General features: G+C 45.2%; 1 protein-coding gene across 1 annotated transcript in view; it reads right to left on the bottom strand.

Annotated features, from left to right (window-relative positions):
- The window catches only part of FGL1 (fibrinogen like 1), a 400,048-nt gene that overhangs the window by 68,848 nt on the left and 304,269 nt on the right, over window positions 1–26,931 (bottom strand). Inside the window, exon 5 of the mRNA XM_086962574.1 lies at window positions 24,687–24,784. Within this exon, the coding sequence (XP_086818700.1) occupies window positions 24,687–24,784 (98 nt within the window). The remainder of the gene's footprint in view (window positions 1–24,686; window positions 24,785–26,931) is intronic.

Raw genomic sequence — 26,931 nt, 5'->3', positions numbered from 1 at the left:
GAATTGGCCGTGCAGGATAGAAGGCCACAGCGTGCTTGCAGCAGGAGTTGTGACCACAAGGGGGCCCTACCGAATTGCTGCAATGAGCCTTGCAAAGTAAATGTGTGCCCCAGTGCCCCCTGAAGTGTGTATAGTCTCTCTGCTATTTGGTTGGCAATGGTATTGGTTTTAAATTAGCAGTTGTAGTGCGCTCATGATCGCCTGCCTGCCAGAGCCCTCTAGCAGAAGTTCACACAGTACGTGACAGGAGCCTGCCAGCGGCGTCTCGCAAAGCAGCATTGGATAGCTCTCTGCGACAGCCCTGCTGTGGTGTGATCCGTGTGTCCGAGGTAAGGGGGAGGCGGCGGAACAGTGTTTGATTATTTTTGGGTGTCTGAGTCGAGGAGTAATGTTAAATTAACACTGCTTTCTATGAGTGACCTATGTGCCTCAGCTGCCTAGTGCTCAGCTACTTTTCCACGAGTCCGCTGTGTTGACTCTCTTAATTTTAAATTTAGGCTCCTTATCTGTGCTGCTGTTTGCAGGGCTGGGCAGGTAGCGCATATTGCTTTTGGGATATTCATAATTTTTATCAGGGTTGAGGAGGTTTGTTTTAATAGACTACAGTGCCATGGCTGCCAGCTCACATTGACTGCCGGTGAGCCTTGTTCAGTGTCTGTCTATGGCGGTGTCCACGAGTTAGCTGACTGTGTAGCTTCATTTTTGGGGAAGCTGACAGGTGTGTTGTTGAGGAGCATCAGCTATAGCTACAGCCGAAGGTAGTAGGGACAGGTGAACATAGGATTGTGCCTATTACAGATTTAAAACTGGAGTTAATTGCCATGTTTTATGTTGCTTATGTGCTATAGTCCTTGTGTGCTGTGTTTCTATGTGTGCCCTTTCAATTCTTGAGTTATGGCACTTTCACAGTTAATAGAATAAAGCAGTTATGTACATGCAACATAGTTTATTTAAGTAATGCTTCGCCTAAATGCAATGTGATGCTCTAGAGTGGATGTTGAAACACCAGTGTTGTTTATGCAACATTTACAATGAATAATGCATATAAACAGTGTCATGCCATCCTCACAATCACTCTGTAAAGCCTATGTCTGCCGTTTTAACCTTTTACCTGCTTGATACATACATGAGCATGTTTAGATTTAAAAGTTTTGGCGATCTAACACTGCAGGACCAGAGACCAGGAAAGCTTGCTTTGGGGTGGTGTACGTTGCCTATAATCAGTTCTGTGCGTGCCCCTGTGCTCATCTCTGCTACCTCTGACTGGCTGGGAGGGAAAGAGAACAATTGGAGTACAGGGTCATAGGGCTTGACAGTCTGACTTCTGGTACCATGGTCTAACAAAACATAACCTGATGCTTAAAGCTTGTCATGTTAAATTTTGCTCGCGAGAAAGTGTCACTCACAGTCGTTGAATGTCACTCATAATTACACTGAAAATATGAAAATGTCACTCATAAGCAATCTGAAACCTTGGCAGCTATGAGGGGGGTGGGAGTGAGGGGAAGGGGCGGGAGTCCTTCAGTTATTTTGGGAAGGGAGGGAGAGGTTGCCATCCGGGTTTGGGCCATGAATCAGGACGGTGGGCTCTGGTCTGCGGTCCTCAACTCATGAGAATCTTTGTGTGGGGCACCGAAGTGTCTGTGTTCAGGGATGTTGGTCTGCAGATTCGAATTTGAATCATCAAATGTGTGAGGGATGTCGGGTGGAGCCGGCCACCAGACGTCCGTTATGTTGCCATGTGGGTGAATAGATGTATGGGTGGAGTGGTGGATGTATGGGTGGAGTGATGGGTGGAATGGTGGATGTGTGGGTGACAGGGTGGATGGATGAGTGAGGGGATGGATGGATGGGTGAAGGGGTGGATGGATGGTGGGAGAGAGGATGGATGCATGAGTGGAGGGATGGATGGGAGTGGATGGATGTGTGTATGGTTGAAGGGTAGATGGATGGGTGGAGGGATGGATGGATCAGTGAAATGGTGGATGGATCGATGGGGGGGTGGATGGTGGACGAGTCGGTGGGTGGATGGATGAGAGAGGTGATGGATGGATAGATGTATTGATGTATTGATGGGTGAAGGGGTGAATGAATGAATGGATGGATGGATGAGTGAAGGGGTGGATGTGGGGATGGATGGGTGATTGAGGAGGGTGGATGGACGGGGGGATGGATGGAGGAGTGAAGGGGTGGGTGAGAGGTCAATGGATGGATTCATGAGTGGATGAGTGGATGGATGAGTGGGTGGATGGGTGAAGGGTGGATGGAGGGATGGGTGGCTGGGTGAGGGGGGAATGGAGAGAGAGGGAGAGGGTGGATGGATGAGTGAGAACATGGATGAATGATTGGCAGAGTGGATGGGCAGGTGTGTGCATGGATGGGAGAGGAACATGGAGATGGATGGGTCAGAGAGTGCATGCATGAGTGGGGGGAGGGTGGAGAGCGGGAGGGATGGATGGGTGGATGGATGGATGAGTGGGGGGTTGAGTGGGTGGACGGATGAGTGACTGGGTGGATGGAGGAGTGGGTGGGGGGGTGGCTGGATGGGTGAGAGGGTGGGTGGTTGGATGGATGAGTGAGTGGATGGATGGATGGATGGGTGGAGGAGTGGATGTATGGGTGGAAGAGTGGATGGATGAATGGAGGAGTGGATGGATGAGTGGGAGGATAGCTTGGGTGAAGGGGTGAATGGTTGGATGGATGAGTGGGTGGATGGATGGGTGGAAGAGTGGATGGATTGGTGAGGGGATGGATTGGGTGAAGGGATGGATGGATGATGGATGGATGGGTGAGGGGATATATGGAGGGATGGATGGTGGATGGGTTTGCAAGTGGTTGAAGGGGTTTGGATGTGGATGGGGCACAGATGGAGGGACAGCATGAATGGTGGGGGAGTTGGTGGATGACAAGGTGTACATGATGGATGGGGAGGGTTGTGATAACTTCCTTTGCCTTGGAGGATTGTGTTTTGAGCTGTGTGGTACGCCTCTGTCATTTCGCCACACCCACTCACAGGCCTGCAGTTTGCTAGGCACTCTTGTTGTGTTGAGCATTGTTTGCCGGATATGGCCCGTGGTGTGCGCGTTGCAGTCGATCATGTGGTGTGCCAGATTCCCGAGGTTTCTGTCGGGTAGTGGGGGGGCCCAACATCTGGGGGAATTCAGCTGGGGGGGCTCAACCTGGAAAAGTTTGAATACCTCTGCCCTAGAGAATTCAAATAGAAGCCCAGGTTTGTGGTCTTTTTCTCTAGGGCATATTATCAAGCCCCTTATCGCCGCTTTAGCGGCAGTTTCCTGCCGCTAAAGCGGCAATAATGTTATCGCCATTCTTGAAAATATGGCCCGTGGTCTTTACACAATAGAACACATCCACACTTCAACACAACATTATACCAATACAATGCCACAACAACAAAACACAATGCAATACACAACACACAAGAAAACATAATACAGCAGCATAACAACATAGCACAATACATGCAGAACTCTACACTACCACAATGCTAAAACAACAACATAACAACAACATAAGACAACAATGCAATAAAATGCAGCAACAAACCTTCAACTCATCACATTAAGTAGACAACGCTAAACAATGCTGCCGCTGTCCAGAATGATGGGAAGCGCCATTGGCGATGACAACCATAGTTTAGCGGATATATCCAAAACACCGGTTTGTTCAGATTTTACAAAAAGAGAAATAAAACAAAGACAAACGAAATGTTGAACAACGCTCCACGTGAAAACGTGGGCAAAAAAAAGGCCTGGTCTTAATCAATATCTTTGGAACAAAATCCAAATCTTTCCGGCAAGTGATGGCTTGTACAGTTCTTTTAGAGAGGAGCAGGCATTTGAACTCCAACAGCTCCAAATACAAGAATGAATTCAAGATGTTCATTTTGTCCACTTTCGGCTGATTCTCAGTAGTCTAAGCTCTTGTGCGCACGTTTTTTTCATTAAACATTTCTGTTCGCCTGCTCAGGGTACAGGCACAGATACAAATGTATATTTTCAATTTCAGTTTTACTCAATGTTCCCATAAAAGCAACCAAGCGCTCTAAACCAGAACCCTCTGTCAGGCAGCTGAAGTGATCAATGTTTCTGCATCATTGAAAAGAAAGCAGCACACGTAGAATGAAAGTCACCGTGAGATTTATTATTCATGCGCTCCCATAGAAACCTGTAAAATGGCACCTCACCCTCTATCCGATCAGAGTTTATTCTCTTAAATGAGTAATAGCTGAACAGTTGTTTAGGCTGAAGTTTCTTGTTTTACTTTCATTCACCATGGCTACTGTCAGGGACTGTCCGGGACCATGTGGGGAACACAGTCAGGGACTTGGGCAAGGGCTGGGAGCTAGGTAGAAAACATACACAGAAAGGGGAGTACAGTGCTGCCCAGGATCATGCAGGGAGTCAGAGGAGAAAAAGGGATCCAAAGGGGAAGCCTGTACAAGTGAACAAGATGGGTAAGACTCAGAAAGGAAGGGCTCTCACAAGGCAATTTAGCATTTAGGCTAGCTACGCCCCGGATAGACGTGCAAGACATATGTATAATACAACATTAACAACAAAGGGGAGTGTGGGGTAAAGCACTCAGGAGCTCCACAAGGTGAGACTGAAGCTCAGCAAGTTTCTCACCAACAATTGCTGTTACAGATACTGACTGCAAATACTCATATATAGGATATGCATGCAAAAGTAGGGTCTGTGGAGCTTATACCTATGGTGATGTTATAAATGAAACTCAAAGACAATACAGTGAATAAGAAACACCACCTAGGTAGTCAGCAGAGCCCACGGATCCTGGTGATCAAACAGGAACACGCAAGGCAGTAACAGCAAGGGGGTAGAACTAAACACAAGTACAATAGACAAGGAGCTAGCAAGGAGGAGTGCTTAACAGGAAAGGAAGGAAATGACATGGCACACTTGGCAGAAAGCAAGTAACAAACATACAAGGCAACTGAAGCAAGACAGCAGAATAGAAAGACAGCAAACTAGGAACTGGAACCAAGGAATTGGGAAGAAAGACAGGGACTGGAAAGGGATATACAGAAGGGGAGACTACAAGGGTATACTAGAATAGTGCAGGTTAAGGAATCAAGAAAACAAAGTAGCAATAAAGGCAGTGCTGGGGCAGTAACAACAATTGAACAACGGCTCAGGAGTCAAGGTAGCACTGCAGGCAGTGCTAGTACAGGAACAGGGAATTACTAAATCTCAGGAGTCAAGGTAGCATTGCAGGCAGTGCTGGTTCAGGAACAGGGAATTACTAAAGCTTTAGGAGTTAAGGTAGCACTGCAAGAGGTGCAAATCAGGAACAAGAAATAGCTGAAGTCCAGGAACAGGAACTAAGAATAACTATAACTCAGGAACTCAGGAAACAAGAGCACTGCAGTCAGTGCTAATTCAGGTACAAGGAATGGCTATAGCTCAGGAACTCAGGAAACAAGGTAGCACTGCAAGCAGTGCTAATTCAGGAGAAGGGAAACTGCTGCAGTTCAGGAACAAGGAATACTAAGGCTCTGGGGTCAAGGTAGCACTGCAGGCAGTGCTAATTAAGGAACAAGGAAAACAGCAGCAGGTCCGGAACAAGACATAACTAAAGCTCAGGAAATACTGGAAACAAGGATAGCAAAAGCTCAGGGAGCACTGCAAACAAGGATACGTGTCATTGGTAAACAGATACAATGACCAACCTTGGCTTGAAGGGAACTGGGTCTTAAAAGAGGTCACAGTAATCACATGCATCAGGTGTGAGCAGGCTAGCAGCAGCCAGCCACAGGTGAGCTGAATTCCTCCACCCATCCTTGACCCGCAGGGGTGGTGAGAAAGCAGTGAGCAGGGAATTCTGGGTAATGGAGTTTCAGGCATGAGGTGGATGGCTTCCACAAAACCCGGCATGGATCAGGAATGGATGTCAATTCCCAAATAGTGTCCAAATGGCTGGAAGTCAAGATATGTATGCAGGGGAGTGTCCGGAAGCATATTAGGACACTGGAGAGTCCCACAGTTCAGCCCCCTGGTGGTGGACACGAGAACACAGGGAGCAAATCACGACAGATACTGGCAATAGACTGTGCTGCAGGATTATCCATAGATATCGAGGGACTAGGTGACTTTCAATGACCTCATTCCAATCTGTAACACATATGAAACACCCATGAAGGCAGCATCACTGGGATAGGAATAGATGCCACACTCATGCCTACCTGCACCAGTCATCCCAGAAATGGCTGAGACAACTTATGGTGTTTAAGAGGCTGTAGCTTATTGTTCTTTTTGCGCTTATCATTTTAAAATCATAAAAACTCAAAGCCATTTTTGTGTAAAGATATGGCAGTTGCCACAGAATAACAGATGAGAAGCAAAAGGTGTGAGGCAGCCAATAGGAGGACATCGTTAGCAGACAAACATCGGACAAAAGCATGTGATCAACATAAAATCAAAACCGGCATCCAGTTTAAGAAAATTAAAGGGATCCCAAACATTTCTATATAAATATGAATAATGCACTTCCTTCAGTGCAAATTCTTGCAGGGGTAGATTTTAACATTTACTGTGAATTAATGAATGCCAGGTCCAAATATATTGGGGACAAAGGACACCCATGACGTGTGCCTCTATTGATTGATAGCTTGCCAATCATTCTAGAGTTAACAATAACCTTTGCCTGCGCCCCTAGATATAAATTCGCAAGCATTGAGGTGAATTGTGGAGGCAGAATTTTTCTAAAAACATTTGTTTTAGTCTAATTGTAGGGCAACTGTACCTCTAGCACGTTGGCAGCCCTCCAAACCACCTCTGCAAATGGGGTACTTTCTACTGTTGGTGGCCCATGTGGCAAATCAAGTTTTGTCCCAGAAAATATATTAGGCCTATTGGCATTCTATCAATCAAGGTATATGACATCATTTGTGTTATGAAGGGAGGGAGCTATCTCCTCCACCATCATCATCATCAATATTCTGGGGTGTACCCTGCTCTGGCACAGGATCAGAGTCAGAACCAAAAAGATAATGGAGTTTCTGCTAATAGTTGAGACACAGTAGAGACACAGGATTAGAGTAAGGTTGTATGACAACTAGTTGTGCTTATGAGAATTCATAGCATGTCATGGGTCAAACCCAGGTGATATTAGTTTGGGTCTGACATGGGCCCCAGAAACAAACCATCCTCCAGCACCGGTGGCATTGGCACATGTGTCAGAGTGGTGGGAACCAGAGTGATTCATGAGGCCAGAGTGGAAGTCTGTGCCAGAGTTGGTGTGGGTCTGGTAACAGGTCAGAAGGCAACAGATGGCATGCGGAGAAACATACCTAGGCGACCCTGACAAAAGGCCCCTGAAGTTACGCCAGAGAGAGCCAGATATGCACTGAATATTTGCAACAGTGTGCCCCCTGAATATCGAAGATGGAATATCATGGTATAAGAATATCAAGGGCAAAATAATTAACCCAAATATTGAAACCTAAGTAATTATACATTTTTTATACCTAACTCTATATATAATATATACGCTTTTGAGCTAGATTTGGAGATATGATTAATAAATCTATACTTCCTCTATGTGCACTTATCTTTCGATATTTTGGTCTTCAATATTTTGGCCTAAATATTCTTGTGTCACAATATTCATATTCTTGATATTTAGTAGTACAGTCAAAGTCTCTTTTAAGGCCTCATCTGCTGAAGAGTCTATAAAGACCCAGGGACAAGCTGAGACATTGGCTCTGTGATCAGTGACCTCAGTGGTGTGCGACTTTCATCTTGATATCCTTGCGTCTTCTCCTTGGATTTGCAGTGGTGGGATGGGGTTGAGTCCCACTTTGCTTTTTTACGTTTGAGTTTGGACTTTGACTTACTGGAAAACTTTAAGCGGGAAATGGTTGTGGAAATGGTTGCGTAACTGGGACAGAGTCCAGGCCCGTAACTTGGAGAGAAGGGGATCACAATGAAGGCCATAGCCTCTTTTATTAGTTGGCATACAGTTTCACCTCTTGTTCTAGAATCGTCTTTGGGTACATGAGGGCACAATTATCACATTACTTAGAGTCATGCTGCAAAACCAGGCACCAAAGAGACACCTTCTGTGGGTCCTTGACTGGCATTTACTTCCTGCAGTCACAGTCACAGGCACAGCTCGAATCCTGTTGTTTTCGCTGGGGACATTGGGCTAGATGTAGGTAATTCCCATTTACATAATTTTACCGAATCAGTATTTAAGAGTCTGTAAATGGGAAGGGGGCAGATTTAGGTAATTCCGAATTTAGGAATTATTTACCGATTCGGTAAATACCGAATCGGTATTGCCCATTGATTCCTATGGGCCTTGAAGCCCATAGGAATCAATGGGAAATACTGATTCGGTATTTACCGAATCGGTAAATACCGAATCCTGCAAGGGTGCAGGGAGTGTCACTTTGACACCCTCTAGCACCCCAAGTATAGGCTTGTGTGACATGTGGCACACATACATGCCCTAAGGGCATGTCTGTGTGTCACATGGCACAGGTGTGCATGCACAGATGTGCATGCACACCTGAATTCGGTATTTTACCACACAATAGAATTGTGTGGTAAAATACCGACTCTTAAGGGCCTGTGGCACTCTTAGGAGTGTCAGCTACATATGGATTTACCGATTCGGTAAATATACCGATTCGGTATTTTACCAAATCGGTATATTTACCGAATCTGTAAAATTACTGAATCGGTAAAATTACCAATTCGGTAGGCCCCCTACATCTGAAACGCCTAATACCGGTCGGAAACGGCCGAAATCGGCCGTTTCCGACCGGTATTAGGGCTCCTACATCTGGCCCATTGTTTCCTAGCACAACTGTGAAAAATGTGACAATTGTCAAAAAACTAACAAATTTGAAAATGGAGCTCTGGATCTGCACTAGAAGGCATGGAAAGAAAGGAACTGATGTCAGCGCAGATAGGTTGCACTTATATGCTTCGCTCCATCACTTTTGGAATGAAGCAATGTGGAGCTGTACAAGGCCACCGAGGGTGGCATGGATGTGATTGACAAAAGGACTTCAACTGTGACAGGGACTGGTATTGTGACAACATTTGAGAGTGTGATAGGGATGGGGAGGGTGACAGAGATGGAGGATGACATGGGCAAGAAGAGTGACCATTGTGTGATTGTGACAGGGGTTGTGATTGTGACAAGAATTAGACAGGAAGCAGGTGAGGGAACTATACTGTCACTATCGCCTGCCCCATGACAGACTCCCACATTTGCTTATGTCACTCTAAGAAGAATAAGCTTGAAATATCTCACCCGAGAGAGGAAGCCTGTGCAGAGATAATGGGGCTGCCACCAATGTTAAATACCCCAACATCTATCACTAGGTGCCTGTCCCACACCGGTGCCTACTTCATTTACCACTCACCTATGCCCTATGCCTCTGGCCCCAGCTCAGCAGTTAACCACCTGCCACAAGACCACTATCCCATACCTCTCACTACCTGCCAGCCACCACCTCTACCACAACTCATTCATTGCTCGCCAGCCCCCTGTACATCTACCTCAACCTCAGTAATTTCTCACCTTTTCCGACTTCCATCACTATCCTACTCCTACTTTCTTAGTCACTCCCCATCTGCCCCCACACATCCCTACCCATCTATAACTGCCTACTTGATCACAACTCTCCTGCTCACTCCACGAAAACTATCCACTTTCACCACATATCTGCCCTCACATCATTTATGTTATGTGCAGCAAGGTTCTGATGTAGAATCCTTCATGTAGAACCATGCCGATAAGAATAGAGACGGACTGCAGGAGTGGCCATGGGCTGTCTGTGTCACTATTAAAATAATTGAATTGATCCTCTGGTTTCGTGTTGTTCCTTACAAAACGTTTTGACGATGAGGGATACTGTGCCCATTGGTACCCAGACGGCCTCAGTATGACCTGTACATTTACTAGGCTGGCCATGCCGGAGGTTTGTGGACACTGAGTAGGGGTAGGTGGGCGATATGTTTTAAGCTTTTGACTGTGGCTAAGTTCTCCGTAACAACTTATTTGTGGCAATCCTGTAACATTTTTGGGGATACATTGTGTATTTGGTAAGGGGGCAGCATGGCACCGCATGCAGTGGCGGCTCACCTTGTTGCTAACTTTGTTCAAACACAGCGTCTGCTCGTGCCGTGCGACACCGTGCAAAGTGGTAGCTCACCCAGCATTGTTATATTCAGTGTCTGCTCGGTTCAAGTGTCATCCTCCATTTGCTGTGCGCTGCCACGATAAGCGCATGCACAAAGTACAACATTTGTGAAACAAGCCCTATTCATCGTGGGAATCACGTTCTTCACCCACAGTGGGCATCTTTTGGAAAAGGAGCCTTCACTAGTACTTCGGTGATAGGCACGCCTTCAGCGATATTACTGTGCTAGTTGCGAACTAGTTCAGTGACAGACATGCTATCTTCTGATGTTATTTGCTTGTCTTTCAGTGACAGGCACACTATTCCCTGACTTAATTAGCGGTCACCTTTAAAATGTGGAAGGAGTTCAAATCGGTGACAGGCACTCCTCTACAGCATTTTTTTGTGCTTGTAGCAGTTTGGGTCAGCTACAGGCATGCTTTTATTCCAGCATGGGTTGGTTATCTACCTATCTTTGTCCTTTGGCTGTTCTAAAACTTAACCGGAACACTACAGTGTAATTGTACCTGGAAAAATCATAATATAGTTCACAAACATGCAAAATTCAAATATCCCTATGCCTTTTATGGCCAAACCAAGATTACAAAAGTATACCAAAACAACAGTCCCTTGCACATGCCAACAGTATACATTATGTATCATTAACAATAATAAAAAGCACTCTTGTTCCTCCGTTGAAACAGTCCATTCAGTTTAATCTTGAGATCCTTAGCCAACATGTGTTTCGTCACGCTTAATTGTTGTGCGCAGCGACTTCTTCAGGGATAAGAAACAAACAGGTGTATAGAAGTTGGGAGTAAAAGATATCCATCAGTAACATCAAATGTCGGTTACCCTTTTGACAGTATTTTTATCGCAAAGAGCGACTCAAGTATAGTCCTCGAGCCTATGGAAACCCATGCTGTTTTACTAAAACATATTCCCATTGCTGTCTCTAGACAGACTTGTGCAGTTAAAAGATGATCGCTATTCCAAACAAAAATTGTCAGCAAATAAAAATAAGCAAGTTTCTGGTGACTTATTTAGTGACATCCAATCTCCGAACATTTTAGCAGTGACTCTTCAAAAGTGATTTAAGAAACACGGCGCCCCCCCAATGTTGCCTCAGATCAAGAAAAAGTATATTTATAATCTAAGAAGTACCTCTATTCTATTTGTATGGTTCTTATATGGAGAAAAGGTACAAGGGAAAAAAATAATGTGGTCTTAAAATAACGAATCCACTAGGGACTGGTGAATAGTGATAATTGTGGAAAGATATTGTTGGGGAACCAACCTCAGTTACGGTTGTATTTCCTACCCGGAATGTGTTCTAGTACTCCAGTGATATTTGCACAGTAAAGGGCAACAGTAATTACTCTGTCCAAGATTTAGTTTATTTTGGAATTCTTTTCTGGGGATAAACGAGAAAGGCAGACAGAAAAGTCTCAGTTACAATTATGAGTACACCCCACTTAAGTAAGGGCTTGTTATCGCCCCATTCGTAGCTGACAACAGGAAGTTCCACGTACCTTAAATGTGGATCTTCTGTGCATAAGTCATAAATCCATTATAAAGAATGACAATGTGGTATAGTAAAACCACTCTTTGGGGGCTAAGTGAGTCCCTCTTGCCAGCCACCAAATCTTTGCTGGCGTAAACGCTAACCCTAAACACAATAAAGGGAAGAAGGGGATTTTGTTACAATCACTATATACGTCCTCCCCGTGTAATACTATTAAGGAGCGTACTCCAAGTTAAGGGTGCATGTCAGGAGTGTAAAGTATGCCACCGCTGAGTGCTACTGGGTATCCTAACACGGGCGCTTACCTCTGTTCAGTAGCATGGCTGCCTCCGGCGTGTCCGCATAAGAGTTCGGCCTGTTGAGGTTCCCGCCTAAATACTGGAAAGACCACAGACATAATCATAGGACTACACCCGCTTACTTTAACAAATCAAAGAAATGGCGTTGGCCATCTTGAAATGGAGTAAAGGTAATGTTTGAAAGTACAGCTGCTTCCAAAAAGCTAAGTGGATGGTGCAGTCCTGAACCTAAAGTGTATCAAGGATCATATACCAACGCACTAGGGTATCTGTATGGTCACAAATATATTTTATGGGGCCATTCTGTCTAACGTCCAATTTATAAGTTATGAACAGAGGCATAATAGTATGAAGAAAACTGTCGGCCATCTTGGAGCAGTGAGGCTCCACAATTCAAGGTAAATCCTCTGTAGTATTGAGTGAATGAGTATTAAAAAGTTATATTGAGGTCGAAACTGGTGCTAAACTATAGTAACATTGAAGCAGACTGAAGGGAATACATTCCAAATCTCGTGAAATTGTGTCCAAAATGCTCTAAGACAAGACGTGCAAGAAGGAGTAATCATAGTACGGTGTATTAAACACTCACAGAACCTTTAGACACAGTTCTGTGAATTATTTTGAGAACATACTTTTTGAGACTTGCAATAGTTAAATCAATGCCTGATTAAATGCAAAGTGTTGGAACATAAATAAGATATTCATACACTGCGAAAGTTTGTTAAGGAAGGTCTACACGTTTGATTTGAATAGCAGGTTGCCAATCAACTGTTGACATTGTGAGAGTAAAGAAATGTCAGTCAGAATAGAAGAACCAGATTAGAAGTAAGAATAGGGTTGTGACAAATAAAACAGAATTCAATAGTTCATCATTTCTTAAAATGGTCTACATGTGTAAGCAAGAGAGGAGGTTGACAATTAATTACTTTTAGCATTTACAACACTAAAAGTTTGATAGTGAGTAGAAGAAAGGTTGGTCAGCATAGGAGAGCCATGTTGGAGATGTGGATAAAATGGGGGTATTGACGCGCCCACAGGTGCGTAGACATACTATGTCCTGGTGAAATGATGCAAAAGAATGGACCACGAGTGATAGTCCCCCAAAAAGTAATGTAATTCATGGTGAGTAATCAAGCCCATCTCAACACTTCTCAATCGCATAATCCAAGTTGCTTCCCTCCTCCTCAACAAAAGTTCTCTATTGCCACGCCTGACGTGTCTGGGTACGATGTCAAATCCAAAAAAAGAGAAGGATTTGTGGCTGTCCTGAGCTGGAGAATCCAATACACTTGTTTGTTTCCTAGCCCTGAAGAAGTCACTGCGCACAACAATTAAGCGCGACAACACATGTGTTGGCTAAGGATCTCAAGATTAAACTGAAGTGACTGTTTCAACGGAGGAACAAGAGTGCTTTTAATTATTGTCATTGATACATATTATATACAGTTGTCGTATGCAAGGGACTGTTGTTTTAGTTTATCAGTGGTTATCCACACATTGGGGAGGAGGGTGGCTCTCCCCATCCTTATGCACCGCAATCATAATTGTACACTAGTATATACTTACTGCACATTTCCCAGGAGCACCATTACCCTACACAATCAACCGACCAAGAAGTCCCACTGAGTATAAAAGTATAGGTGGAAGAAATGGTACAAACATTTTGATAGCTATTTGCTAGCCATTGATGAAGACAAGTTCAATGCAAGAAGGAAATTTGCATTACTGTAAAATGTTTAGATGCAGAAGGCAAACACATAATTGATCATCTACCTACAGCCATTCAGCCTCCTTATACAGAGTGGGATGTCTACACTTTCTTTTCAAAATAGGGTCATCTCTACAAAAATATATGTTGCAAAGAAAGGTCACAACATTTTGGGGTAGAAAGGCCAGGGTGCGTTTGGCATGGTTTTGAGGCCGAGCACCGACTGTCCCATTTCTTTAGTTAAACCTGTCATGCCTTTGCTACCTGTTACCAAGTTGTTAGACAAGCATAAAGCATTGATTGAAGACCGATCAGGTTTAGTCAAGAGTTTTAAAGATGACATTTTGCCGAAGGAAAATGCTGTACCATTCATGCACAAAGTTAGGAATGTTCTTTTGAGGGTAAGGAGCCAGTTTAAAGATCACTTAACTAGTCTGTGTTCAGAAAAAATAATAGAACATGTTGATTTCTCCAGGTGGACATAACCCATTGTCATAGCCAAAAAGAAGAATGGAGACGTGAGGCTCTGTGTTAACCTCAGATCACTGAATAAAAACATCATAGTGCATTGTTTCCGCTTACGAAAGATTCAGGAGATATTGGCACAATTGGTTGATGCCAACATTTTCTCCACCATAGATCTGAGGGCAGCTTACCACCAGGTTGAATAAAGCACTGGTTCCAGTTTATTAACACCTTTGCTGCAGGGGTAATTCCCCCACGATACTAGGGGGGAGGGAGGGTCCGCGGCGCCATGCTGCTCGTGTCGAGCCCAGTTCTTCATGAGTCACAGTGGAGTTGTGCTCATGACGAGTTGGCTCTTCACAACCCCGCCCACTAATTAATTCTCCTGCACAGGCGGGGAATCAATCGCGTGTGGGCGGCTCGCAGCAGTTATGACGAGCCCAGCTCCACTGTGACTCATGACGAACTGGGCTCGTCATGATCACTGAAGGAGTTAACTGAGTTCAATAACCCTTTTGGCGCATACAGATTTCTGCGATTACCATTCAGCCTAGCTTCAGCTGCATCTGTTTTTCAGAAGCTAATATTTCTTCTTTTTGGGGACTGTATGCAAGTATTGGTGTATCAGGATTATATCCTGGTATTAACTGAGAGTAAAGAGGAACACTTGAGGGTTCTGGACAGGGATCTCGGCATGTTAAGAGTCCAAGCGTTCACAGTGAAGGAAGAAAAATGCTGTGAGAATGGTAGGAGCGGTGAGACAGTGACGCAAGGGATCAGTTCAGGTTTAAGTACCCTGGGTGTCATTCACGGTGAAGTGTAAGATTCCATTTAGCTGTTGGCTCATCAGGGAAGCTCTCCAATATGAGTCAAGGAGCAGTCACAGATACCACCAATTCCATGATCTTCACCAGGGTGGAAGGCAGAAGGAATACCAACCATCCCAAATATTTACGGGATTAGATTTTAGATTGATGGGCTTTGGATGGTTACTTTTGTAAGCTTGATGGCCTTAAAAACTGTAACATGCCCTAGAGCTAGTGTTTAGAATTGTGTTCATCTGTTTAATTATAGTTTCTCATTCTATTTTATTTTCAGTTTTATTTTTTGTTGTTTTTATTATTTGTTCCACTTTCCTCTGTGTGTTTTAAGGGTGAAGATGGTGTTATGTGCAGCACAGTGTGATGTTGAACCCTTCATGTAGAACCACTTCAGAGGTATGTCTCATGCTCTGGCAGTTGGTGAGAATGGAGACTGACTGCAGGAGTGACTGTGTGCTGTCTGTGTCAACATTAAAGAAATTGAATTCATCCTCTCTGGTTTCATGTTGTTCGTTACATCAATTTACTATCCACCTTCCTCCACACGACTGACCCCAACTGTTGCTAACTACCTACATGCACCTATATGCCTACTTTATTTACCACTGTTAGAAATTGGATTTTTGGTCAGCTAGTCCATGTGCGAAAGTCTGGCAGAAACCACCACTCAAGTCAGGATAAGGGAGTTACACTCCTAAAATAACCACTGCTCACCCCCTTGGTAGCTTGGCACGAGCAGTCAGGCTTATCTTAGAGGCAGTGTGTAAAGCATTTGCACATAACCAACAGTAATACAGTGTAAGCACTACAAAAGGACACTGCATCAGTTTAGAAAAATATCCAATATTTTTATATCAATCAATCAATCAATCAATCAAAGCATTTATATAGCGCACTACTCACCTGGAGGGTCTCAAGGCGCTGGGGAGGGGGGTCCGCTACTGCTCGAACAGTCAGGTCTTGAGCTGCTTCCTGAAGGCGAGGTGGTCTTGGGTCAGGCGGAGGTGGGTCGGGAGGGAATTCCAAGTCTTGGCGGCCAGGTAGGTGAAGGACCTTCCTCCTGTTGTGGCTCTTCGGATGCGGGGGATGGCGGCGAGGGCCGTATATACTTAAGACAAGACCAAAAATAATAAAAATCCAGTACATAACAATCTTCAGTCATCAAAATATGCTCGAAAACCAGTTCCTTGATGTAGATAGCTCTGACCAGGGCTATTGCGACGTCGTAAACAAACAAATCCAAACAGTTCTGGCTGACCGCAGCGTTGTGGGCCAGCTGCAGTTTAGGGGCATTGGCGACCTCTCGTTGAGCTTCCAAAAGCATGGCGTCTTAAGGTGTCGGTCCCGGAGGTCGGTGCAGGAGTCATCGGGCCCCTGAAGTCGCACGCGTCGGGCCCTTGAAGTCGCACTCCTCTCCGATGAAGTCAGGAGCACTGGCATCGAGTGCTGCGGTGCGAAGTGCAGCAGTGTGTCGTGCAGTGCCCTCAGGTCGCGTTGCGAGCAGTGGCTCGGTGGCGGCATCCGATGTTGTCATCAGTGAGACCAGGGTTGCGGTGCGAAGTGAATGCGGTGCTTGTCGCGGTGCTGGCAGGTCGCGGTGCAAGCAGAGGCGCCATCGTTGCTGAAGTGCTGTCGTCGGCTGACAACTGGAAGAGGTAGGCCAAGGCTGCGGTGCGGGATGAGAGCGGTGCGCTGTGTAACTTTACGAGCGATGCCCTCGAACCACGGTGCAAGCAGCGGCGTAGATTTCGGCATTGAGCGGCAGCGTCGGGGATACCAGGGCGTCGTTGTGAAGCGAGGCATTGCAGAGTGCGGTGCCCACAGGTCGTGGTGCGGGAAGCGGCTCGGTGGCGGCATCAGCAGGCGTCATCGGTGAGATGAGGTTCGCGCTGCGGCATTGCGACGGTGCCCTCTGCCGTGCCTTCAGGACACTGAGTCAGCAGACTTGGGTTGCTTTTTCCTCTGTTGCTGGTTAATAAAACAAGTGGTTCTGTCGGGTGAAAACCAAAAGTGATTTATACAATATTCTTATTATGTCAGAAGAACCCCCTCTTGTGACAACACAATTCAGAACCTCACAATAAATGACTCGAGGTCTTATTCATTGAATTTTCATGTTTATATGAATTAAATTCATTCAGTTATTTCATGAGTACGAAAGACTGTCAAGGTGAATTATTGTGCAACGAGGTGACAATGGTGAATAGTGCTCAAGTGGTGAGAGATTTCCTATCTATGTACAGTGAGATACAAATCTATACAATCAATATATACATATGTACACAGTTTTTTTTATTATTACAGGCCATTTTCGACAAATGTCTAGAGAATTTCCAGTGTTTCTTTAAGTTTTTGAACTCCTAGATGTCAATGGCCTGATGATGCGTGTCGACGTTTCGACCCTTCCGCACCCGTGTCTAAGGTCGCGGCGGGTCTTTTTCAAGACAGAAGTATATTGCACAACAGTCCGTTTTCAATTACTGACGGATAGGATCACTGGCTCAGAGGTCCCGGGATCCGCTGCAGAAAGTCAGCTTACCAGGTTCCGTTTAACATTCAGTATTTAAAACAGCCTCAAGGCTGTTGTGCGGTTCTGAATTGTGTTGTCACAAGAGGGGGTTCTTCTGACATAATAAGAATATTGTATAAATCACTCTTGGTTTTCACCCGACAGAACCACTTGTTTTATTAACCATTGATTACCCAGGTTCTGAGGGACACAGGGTCACCCCTTTTTCTTTAAATATGTTCCTCTGTTGCAGCACAAAACATACAGTCCCCAGTGCTGAGGGCAGAAGAGCTTGACGTCTTTGCTGTTCCTAAGACTTCTTGAACAGGGGGCTAGCTCTACCTCAAGCCCTTGGAGAAACTCACAAAAGTCGATTGCAAAGTTCAGTCCAGTACTTTCACGGCACAAGACAGAAGCAGCCACTGCAGGCCAATACACCAAAACACACAGCAAAGTGGTAGTCCCTCCTCATAGCTTCTCCAGCTCTTCTTCTTGGCAGTCTTTGTGATCCAAAAGAGTTCTAAAGTTCAGGGGTCTGGGCCCCAATATTTACATCCCAAAATCCTTCGATCTCTTAGGCAGAGAGTGTCTGTTCCCAGCCAGAACCAATTCTGCCTTCTCTGGTGTGACTTCCTGGCAGGAGGTGGAGTTGGCGTAGTCAGAGGCAGACCAGGCCTCTTGAGGTATGAGGAAATCTCTTCCCCCTTCCCCAATTGCAGCCCAGGTCTATTTAGCCCATCCTTGACCCACCTAGACTATCTGGAGCCACTCCTGCTCCCCAGCCTTCTGTCATCCAAAGCCCAGACAGGCAATCCACATTCCAAGAGAGGCACTACGGATGACTGAGCAAGTAAATGCCTACTTTCTAAAAGCGGTATTTTCAAACACAGAATGTAAAAATCACCTTCACTAAAAGATGCATCTTTAGATTCTAAGTTCAGGCATACTAAACTTTATTTTCCTACCTAGTTCCCGGGCCAGTTATGTTTATAAGATGTTATAAACAAACTTCCCATTCTGTCCTAGGGGAACAGGTAGTCTTGCAATAGTGAAGAACGAAATTGGCAGTAATTCACTATCAGGACATGCCACACACACCAGGGCATGTCCTACCTTTCACATACACTGTACCCTGTCCACTGGGGTACCTTGGGCCTACCTTAGGTGTGGTTGACATGTAGGAAAAGGGAAGGTTAGGGACGGGCAAGTGGGTGCACTTACCAAGTTGACATGGCAGTACCAGACTGCGCACAGGCTCTGCAATGGCAGGCAAGAGTCACATTTACGGGCTGTTTGGGTGGGTGGAACCATCCAGCGCTGCAGCCCCACCGACAGCATTTGATCCACAGGCCCTGGCACGGATGTATGACGTTACAACGCATACTTTTACAACGCAAACCATTACAACAAAACTTTTACAACGCAGGATCCATTACAACGCACGCCATTACAACGCATGCCATACAACGTAGCTGCTATTACAACGCAAGTATTTATTTTTAATTAATGGGAATGTAATAGTAGTGTAAGTGTTGGATAGTGTAGGGTTTAAAATTACTATTCTAACTCCAGGTGGCATAATAGTAGGGTAAGTGTTGAATAGTGTAGGGGTTAAAATTACTATTCTAACTCCAGGGGGGCGTAATTGTAGGGTAAGTGTTGGATGGTGTAGGGGTTAAAATTAAATTAAATACTTACCCATACTTACGTTGTAATGGCATGCGTTGTAATAGCAGCTGCGTTGTAATGGCATGCGTTGTAATGGATCCTGCGTTGTAATAGTTTTGTTGTAATGGTAGTGCGTTGTAATAGTTGCGTTGTAAAGGATGTTTCCCCCTGGCACACGCAGTGCACTTTACTAGGGACTAACACATAAATCAAATAGCCAATCATGGAAACGCCAATCCATAACACAATTTACTACAGGAGCACTTGCACTTTACCACTGATCAGCAGAGCGAAAGTGTGCAGAAACACTACGTCAGCAAAAACAGAGTAAAAAACCAGGAGATCAGAAAGCAAAAACTTGGGGGAAACACGCCAAAAGATTACAAGTTTAGCAACCACCCATCTGCACAGTACTCTCCTACCTCACCTTTCACTCCTCACCTGTTACGACTCCAATGCCCCACCTCAGTATTTCTCCACCTGTTCCCATATGCACCTCTGTTCCACCTATCACTCCCCATCTGACTGCCAGATCCCTGCCTCACCTCGTTCATGATCTGTTTGGTTCACTTCAATCACTGCGCACCTGTCACCACATACACACACTTCTGTGCCACCTGCCTGACTGACACACACCTGTCTCCATGTTGGTATTTTCCAACATGACCCACACCCAGTCAGCACCTCACTGTCACACCTCTGTCCACACCTCAATCTCTATGGATCTGCCCCACCCATCATCACTCACCTGATCACCACACCACTTCTCCACATCAGCCGCTACTCAACTTCTCTCTGACTGCCCCATCCACCCACACTTGCTGCCTAGATTTAGACCAGGGCAACTGGAATTATGTATCAAGAGAGCACCAAATTATGCAGCAGGGTTGACTAAATTGTGCAGCGAGAAAATGCAAATGATGCTATGCATATTTCTATAGTATTTTTTCATTATTTTCACATTTTTATACATGATACTACTGTCTGGACAAATATTTCACCTCTCTAGTACCAGGTTAACAACCAAATACAGAAATAGGCAAATGAAAAATGACCAGTTAACTCCTGCAAAGAGCCTTACACTACGTGCAAACATGCTGGCACATTCTTTGCAACTTTTAAGTAACTTTTGATCTATTAGAGTTATAAGCAATTTTTTTAAATTAAAATCTTAATATTATGTAGCAGATGATGGATTATGTGCAAGTGTGAAAAATCCATAACTATGAGAGAATTGCCTTAGCTGCAGAATCACATATTACCAGTGGCCAGTGAATTTACATTACAATAAAATGCTAGCAATTTCAATGATTTGACTTGTCTTCTGCAGACCAGACACGCACCAGGAAATTCTAGACACAAAAGCCAAGCCAGAGGAAGTCATTGCATCAGGTTGCCCCTAATTAAATCTGGCACTGCCTCGCATTTGTACTCACTGAATTTGCTTCATCACTGAGATCACGCTGAGGCCTTTTCCCAGTGGCTTCTTACATGCTGGGACTTGGAGGCTTATATAGAGCTTGGTAGAGGGTGAGTCCTGTCACAAATTAGCACAGTAAATCTGATTTCCAAAGGTTTTCCCAAAAAATCATACTCCTGTTGTTTCCCATCGTATGAATTTACTGGTAGCCACGGTAAATCTGGGCGGTAGGAGTAATAGGATTTTTTTAAGGATCACTCAAAATGAGGATGTGGAGGTGGACGTACTTTTGATTGTCTGGTGGTGGAACCCACTAGTTCTGCCAGCACAGGCCTCTCTGCCATAGGACTACTGTATTTGGAACACTGGAGGCTATGCCCTACTTACTGAGGTGGTAGACTAGCCATGCCCAGATCCACAATGCCAGGAATGGCGGATCTGGGCAGGGAAAATCAATGGACACTATGAGCAAGGAGAAAGCATCCTGCTTGCCAGGGTTATTGTTTTTTTCAGTTTCAGAAACAACCCACTCCTTTGGGACTTTTTTCTGAGGTAGAATAACAATGTTGTAGTGGCCTAACAACTTGGTATACCACTCTCCCAGCATTCAGTTTGGACGAATGTGCTTCTTCCACACTGGCGTAAGCACTTTCTTCAGAAAGATTCCTGCTGGTCAGCTGGGGATCTCACAATACAACAGACCACCCTTCTCTGGGAAGGCAGAAGCAGGGGAGTCAGCTGACCCCTTGTGAGAAAGTGCTCTCTTTCTGGTTGCCCCCACTTTGACTGAGTGTGCCCTGGACTCCTGCTAACCAGGTACCAAGGGCCTATGTTCATTCACTAAAACGGCATTGAAGCCTAAACAAAATTGGCATCTCTGGCCACAGGTCAGCCCTTGTTAAATGATACCACAGATACCCAGGGCACTGTGACCACGGAAGACATCTAAGGGCTGCAGCACTTATTGTGCCACCCGTAGAGGCCCTGTACCTTCACACACACACACTGCTTTTATTAGCTGGGTGTCTTGGTGCAGAACAAAGTGAAGAGTAGACATGGCACGCATCCCTGTGTGCCATGTCTACAACCCACTGCCCTGGCATAGATCAGTTATCCCTCTAGCTGGATGCACTATACCAGTAATGAGGGTGCAGGTGCATGAGCCCTGTACCCATACAGTGTCTAAGTCCATTCTTAGAAATTGTAAGTGCAGTGCTGCCATTAAGAGTATATGGTGCTGAGAAGTTTGGTATCAAAATACTCAGCAAAGTAAACCCACACTGATGCCAGTGTGGGATTTAATACAAAATGCACGCAGAAGGCATTTTAGAGATGCCCCCTAAAACCTAACCTACCACTAGTGTCCTGGCTGAGCAGCTGCTTTCAGCTTGCACCATCAGACATGTTTCTAGGCCCCTGGGTCGAGAGCCTGCTGCTCTCGGGGGCCTCAATTAATGCACATCCTGCATTATTGCACAAGGTGCAAGCTTTCTCCCCAGGATGGGCAGGGTGCACAAAGGGGAAGCTTCAAAGGCTTTCTGCCTTTGTCAGCTTCCCCAGGCCACGTGCGGCTTTCAGCAACTGGTCCCCACTGGTTCTGACCCCCACTTTGGGTGGGAGAACTGGCGAGAAAAACAAATGAGGAAGAGAGGTTTTCCTACATCTGCCAATTCCACCCTTCAGGTGGGAGAGGAGATGTGAAGCACAACTCTCAGTCCCCACCATCTTGCTTCTGGGGGACACAGCCAACCAGGGAAAAACATATGCCCCCCTCCCACTGGAGGGTGGCATAATAGGGGGTGTACCCACCTCAGGGAAGGTACCCATTGGTCACACCCTTTTACCTACCTGTAATGCCCTATAATCTAATATTTAGGAGCACCCCTGAACCTTGCTTCCTCAGACCAGAAGAAACTATAAGAAAACAAGAATAATGACTGAACAGCTGTGCAGAAGCTAAAAACTTTGCCCACTGACTTGGCCCCAGCCCTACCGGCCTGTCTCCACCTCGAACCTGCTCCTGCAAAATCCAGTCCTGCAGCCAGCAACCTCGAACACCCTGTGGGACCTGCCTGCCTTCAACCACATAGACTGTGTCTCCCGTGAACATCGGATTTGTTCATCTCCAACCTCTGGCCCTGGCCGGACTCTGCAAATCTGCACCCGCCGTCCACGGCATGACCTCGAGTGGCCAAACACCACAAGGAGGTCTCCCCGGTGATCCTGACCCGAGATCTGGTGACCTCTGACCTGCTTCAAGCCTCCAGCCAACGCCTGCAGCCTAAATCCGGAAGATGCCCCCAACCGCGACCAGGAGCAGGTAAGAAGATCGGACCCTAAAAGGTACCCCTGCACCCGACGCTCCACGGCCTTGGGTGGCCAAATTGATGGTGCCTACCCAACCCCAAGATCCCAACTTACCTCTCAAAGTGGTGGTCGCACCCAGAAGACCTTCGTCCCTGAGCCTGCAGTGTCTTTGCAAACCGGAGGTTACCCATTGCAAAAAACAGGGAGCCCGACGTCGAAACAGCGCCCTGCACCCAGGCCGCCCGAGTGCCGCTGAGGGTGCACCTTTGGTGCTACTCTGGTTCCCTATTAGCCCTGAGCTAAAGTCCAGGGGCTTTGCTCCCACAACCAAGTGGCCTGCTCGTCAGCAGCCACCAACCGGAGGCCCCCTATCCCCTATCAGATAACATCGGGCCTCAGCACTTTGCAACTGGCCACCCCAGTGCCACTGAGGGTGTAACAAGAGTGCATCCCTGACCCTGGGGACCCCTGAGTTTAACCCCAGAACCTCAACTCCCACCACAGAATACTTACCCTAAAACCGATAACACTATTTTCCTCCATAGGTTAACATTGACTGTTTTTCTTGGAAAAGTTTCTAAGTGTGGGCGAGCGGCTTCCTTTGAAGTCTGATGCCGAGGAATGGTGTGGGATGTGGCTGGCAATGATGTGCACGCACCTGCCTCACATGAACTGTACGCGATTCGCAGCTAGGTAGACTTTTCGGACTGCTTACTATAATCTCACCTATCAATCCCTATGGGATAGACGAGGCGAGACCTAAAAAGTGGGGGGCCCACAAAGAAAGATGTATTTTCCTACAGAAGCCATATACAACAAATGGATGTGCATGTACAGCAAATGAATATGCATGAGACTATATTTATTTAATAGTATACAAAAGGTCGTCCAGTCCTCGGACAATTACGGAGCTAAAAGCATGGTATTTAATTGCCACAGGATCAGGTGCTGTCCAGCGGTTGACATCTCCACCGGCATGTGAAGGCAATGACTTATGCATACTGAGAGCCTGAATGTCTGCCTCTAACTGCATTCTTTTATCCAGATTAATAATAATGTCATTGTTATTGATAATAATTAGCGGTATGAAAAGCCTTGGAGCTCTTTACTCTTCTTACTGCAAAAATATTAAGACTGGGGCAGAAACTTCGCTTGTACTCTGCACTGGGACGGTCAAGCTGTTGCACGTGTACTTTAAGAATTTCAGGTAATGTGAAATTAATTAATTAAAAAGGCAATACTGAAAAATGACTAGTGTCAATTACCGCATTGTATTTGTAATTGGTCATCCGGCCATATAATTTCAGCCTGCCTACTGTGGGTCAGCCAACTACAGGAGCTGTAAGGAACAGATTCAGAGCTTCTTTCTAAAAACACTGAGTACCCAATTCACAAAGATATACGTACACTTTTGTGGAAGTTCACTATATTTTGCACTTCGCAAAGCAATTTCATGAGTAGTATCTTCACTACTGCCTATCTTTTATGTGCGGGGTCTCTGCCCCGAGTGGCAAGACATCACAGACGTAGAAATACTAGTCTTAAAATTGTTTTGTGAATTGCAAAAAATCGTAAACTTACACAAAACTGTACGTTTACCTGTGCGAATCAGGCCCTGGGTAAGGAATGATCTGACGTCTGTCTGTTTTATATCATCCAGCCTCATTCCCCACTGGACTGGGGTGTGATGTAATGCTCGGCCTGAAAACAGCTCGGTCCTCATCATAAAGGCTTTTTTTGTTTTCGTGCATAAAAAGTATTAGTATTCCGTCTGACAGCGCCAGTCTTACCTTGTGAAGTTAGAAAATGAAGGTTGTCATTTCCAAGCCAGAATTCGCCTCTTCCTGAGGTGTAATCTCCAAAGCCGTGTTTGTAGTCATTCCAGTTTCTAACCACAACATTGGCGTGTGAAAGAAAGAAAAACATCATTAACTTGTGGCGGTGCAAAGCCAATACATTTAACATGGGATCCAGACATAAAGCTTTCATTTGGCCGCCCATAACTGTCATCGAGTCAATGCAATGAATATACAATCTCATACTCTTCCAATGGTGAAATGAAAATAAAATGAACCAGATAGCCACTAACTTGCTATTCAAATTTTTGCTGCCATGATTCACAATTTTATGTCGCGAGATTTATCGAGTGCAAGTTGTTCCTGAGCCCGTGCATAAAATGTTCATGTTTTCATGATTAACAAAAGGCAACATTTGCTTCTGACAAATGTATGCGCTCCTGAAAAGCACAGCGTATGCATATCTAAAGCATTCACAAAGGGGAAAAAACGTAAATTCTGTAGAAATTTGAACTATACAGTGCCTTTACGCAAATATGTTTTGGAGTATGTATAGTAATATTCTATGGAGTATGTATAATAATACTCCTGTAGTACACTTTAAATGCTCATATATGCCTTTTGGACATCTAAATACGGACTAAAATAACATTCCGGGGATATTCATACGTACTTAGTACAAGTAGAAAGCTCTATGCCATATTTGCATTTTTTATTAAGAGGGACTTGGACATTTCGGGCTAATTCATAAAGGTATGCAAGAATATGTAAAAGAATATTCCTGCATTACGACCTCCTGTACTCATAAATGCTTTTGTGCATTGACCCCTTTATTTAGAACTTGCGTTGTATGTGTGCAACTTACACTTGTGCAAGAAGGTAAATGGATGGAGAGAAGGAATAGCTATATCACCCTATTTAAATATGCAAAATCATCAGGGTTATGTAGTGGCCAAAGGGAAGAGATGCAAAGAGGACATACACTTCCAAAGATCAAATACCAGACATAGATGTGATCATTCACAAATTTTAATTTCCTAGATCAAGCCCCGGCTAGTAGTGGAGGAGTGTTATTAGTCGATCCACTGTTCAGGGCGGATGGCCATCCCATTGGGCATTGGCTGGGCTACTACCCCCTCTCTCAGGATGTTTCCTAGAATACTCTGCTTCCTTATAAGAATTGAAACTGGGATGGGCACTTGGACATCCCAGAAAGAGACTATGAGGGTAGGGGAAGTCAATCAATCAATCAATCAGGATTTATAGAGTACGACTAATCACCAAATAGGGTATCCAGGTGCTTGAGCGCCCATGCAGCTCATTCGAACAGCCAGGTCTTGAGGGCCCTTCAGAATTCCGGAAGTGAGGTGATGGTACGGAATTGCATTAGGGGGCTGTTCCAGATCGTTGCTGTGGGAGAAGGTTCGGTCCTCCACTTCTGCTTCGGTAAATGCAGGGAGTATGGGCAAGAGACGAGGAGGTAGAGCGAAGTCTTCTCGACTGTTAGTGGAAGTTTAGGCGGTGGTTAATGTAGGTAGTTACTTGGTTGTGTAGAACCTTATGTGCGTGGGTCAACAGCTTGAATTGATTTAAAAGGCTGAGCTGCCCCTAGAGAACCATTTTTATCTTTGAGGCTTAGCGATGTGCTAGAGTGTCCTTGAGTATATTAGCTAAACTCTCTTCATTAGGGGTTCTGTGGGTAGGGGCTGATTAGAGGGTGGACTGAGCTGCTAGTAGCCCTACCTTCGGTGCCCATGATGTTTTTTGGGGCACAACCAAATGGTCCTGAGGTGCCCAAGCAAAGAAAATGTGCTAAACGGTCACCTGGTGTCTGCGTTATATGACTGAATGTGTCATTCCTGTGAATGTTGCCTTAATATTTAATAACCTTTCTCTTAATTTTGAGTAATGCATGTTGGCCAGGCCCTTGGTTCTCTGCCTGCCAGCCTGATGTAAATAGGAAATGTGTGTACTTGTAATTTTTAGCTGCTTGTATCTGCCTTGAAAGTTGTTCATGATGTGCAAGGATAAATGTTAAGTGTTATTGTGTTATCTTGCTCCACAATATGTTCTCCTGAAGTAAGCATTGCTACGTCCTACTCAAATTGAAGTGTCTGTGACTTTAACTTTGGTGAGGGTATATGTTGGGTGGCACACAGCCACTTCATGAATGAGCGCACTTTAGATCATTCCCCATGCCAGTAGCAGAGGGGCATCATGAGTCGATCCACCATACAGG

Source organism: Lissotriton vulgaris, chromosome 3_1 (genome assembly GCF_964263255.1).
Source record: "Lissotriton vulgaris chromosome 3_1, aLisVul1.2, whole genome shotgun sequence".
NCBI lineage: Eukaryota > Metazoa > Chordata > Amphibia > Caudata > Salamandridae > Lissotriton > Lissotriton vulgaris.
Note: the sequence above shows the minus strand (reverse complement) of the source record. Positions and strands in the feature narration are given on the sequence as shown.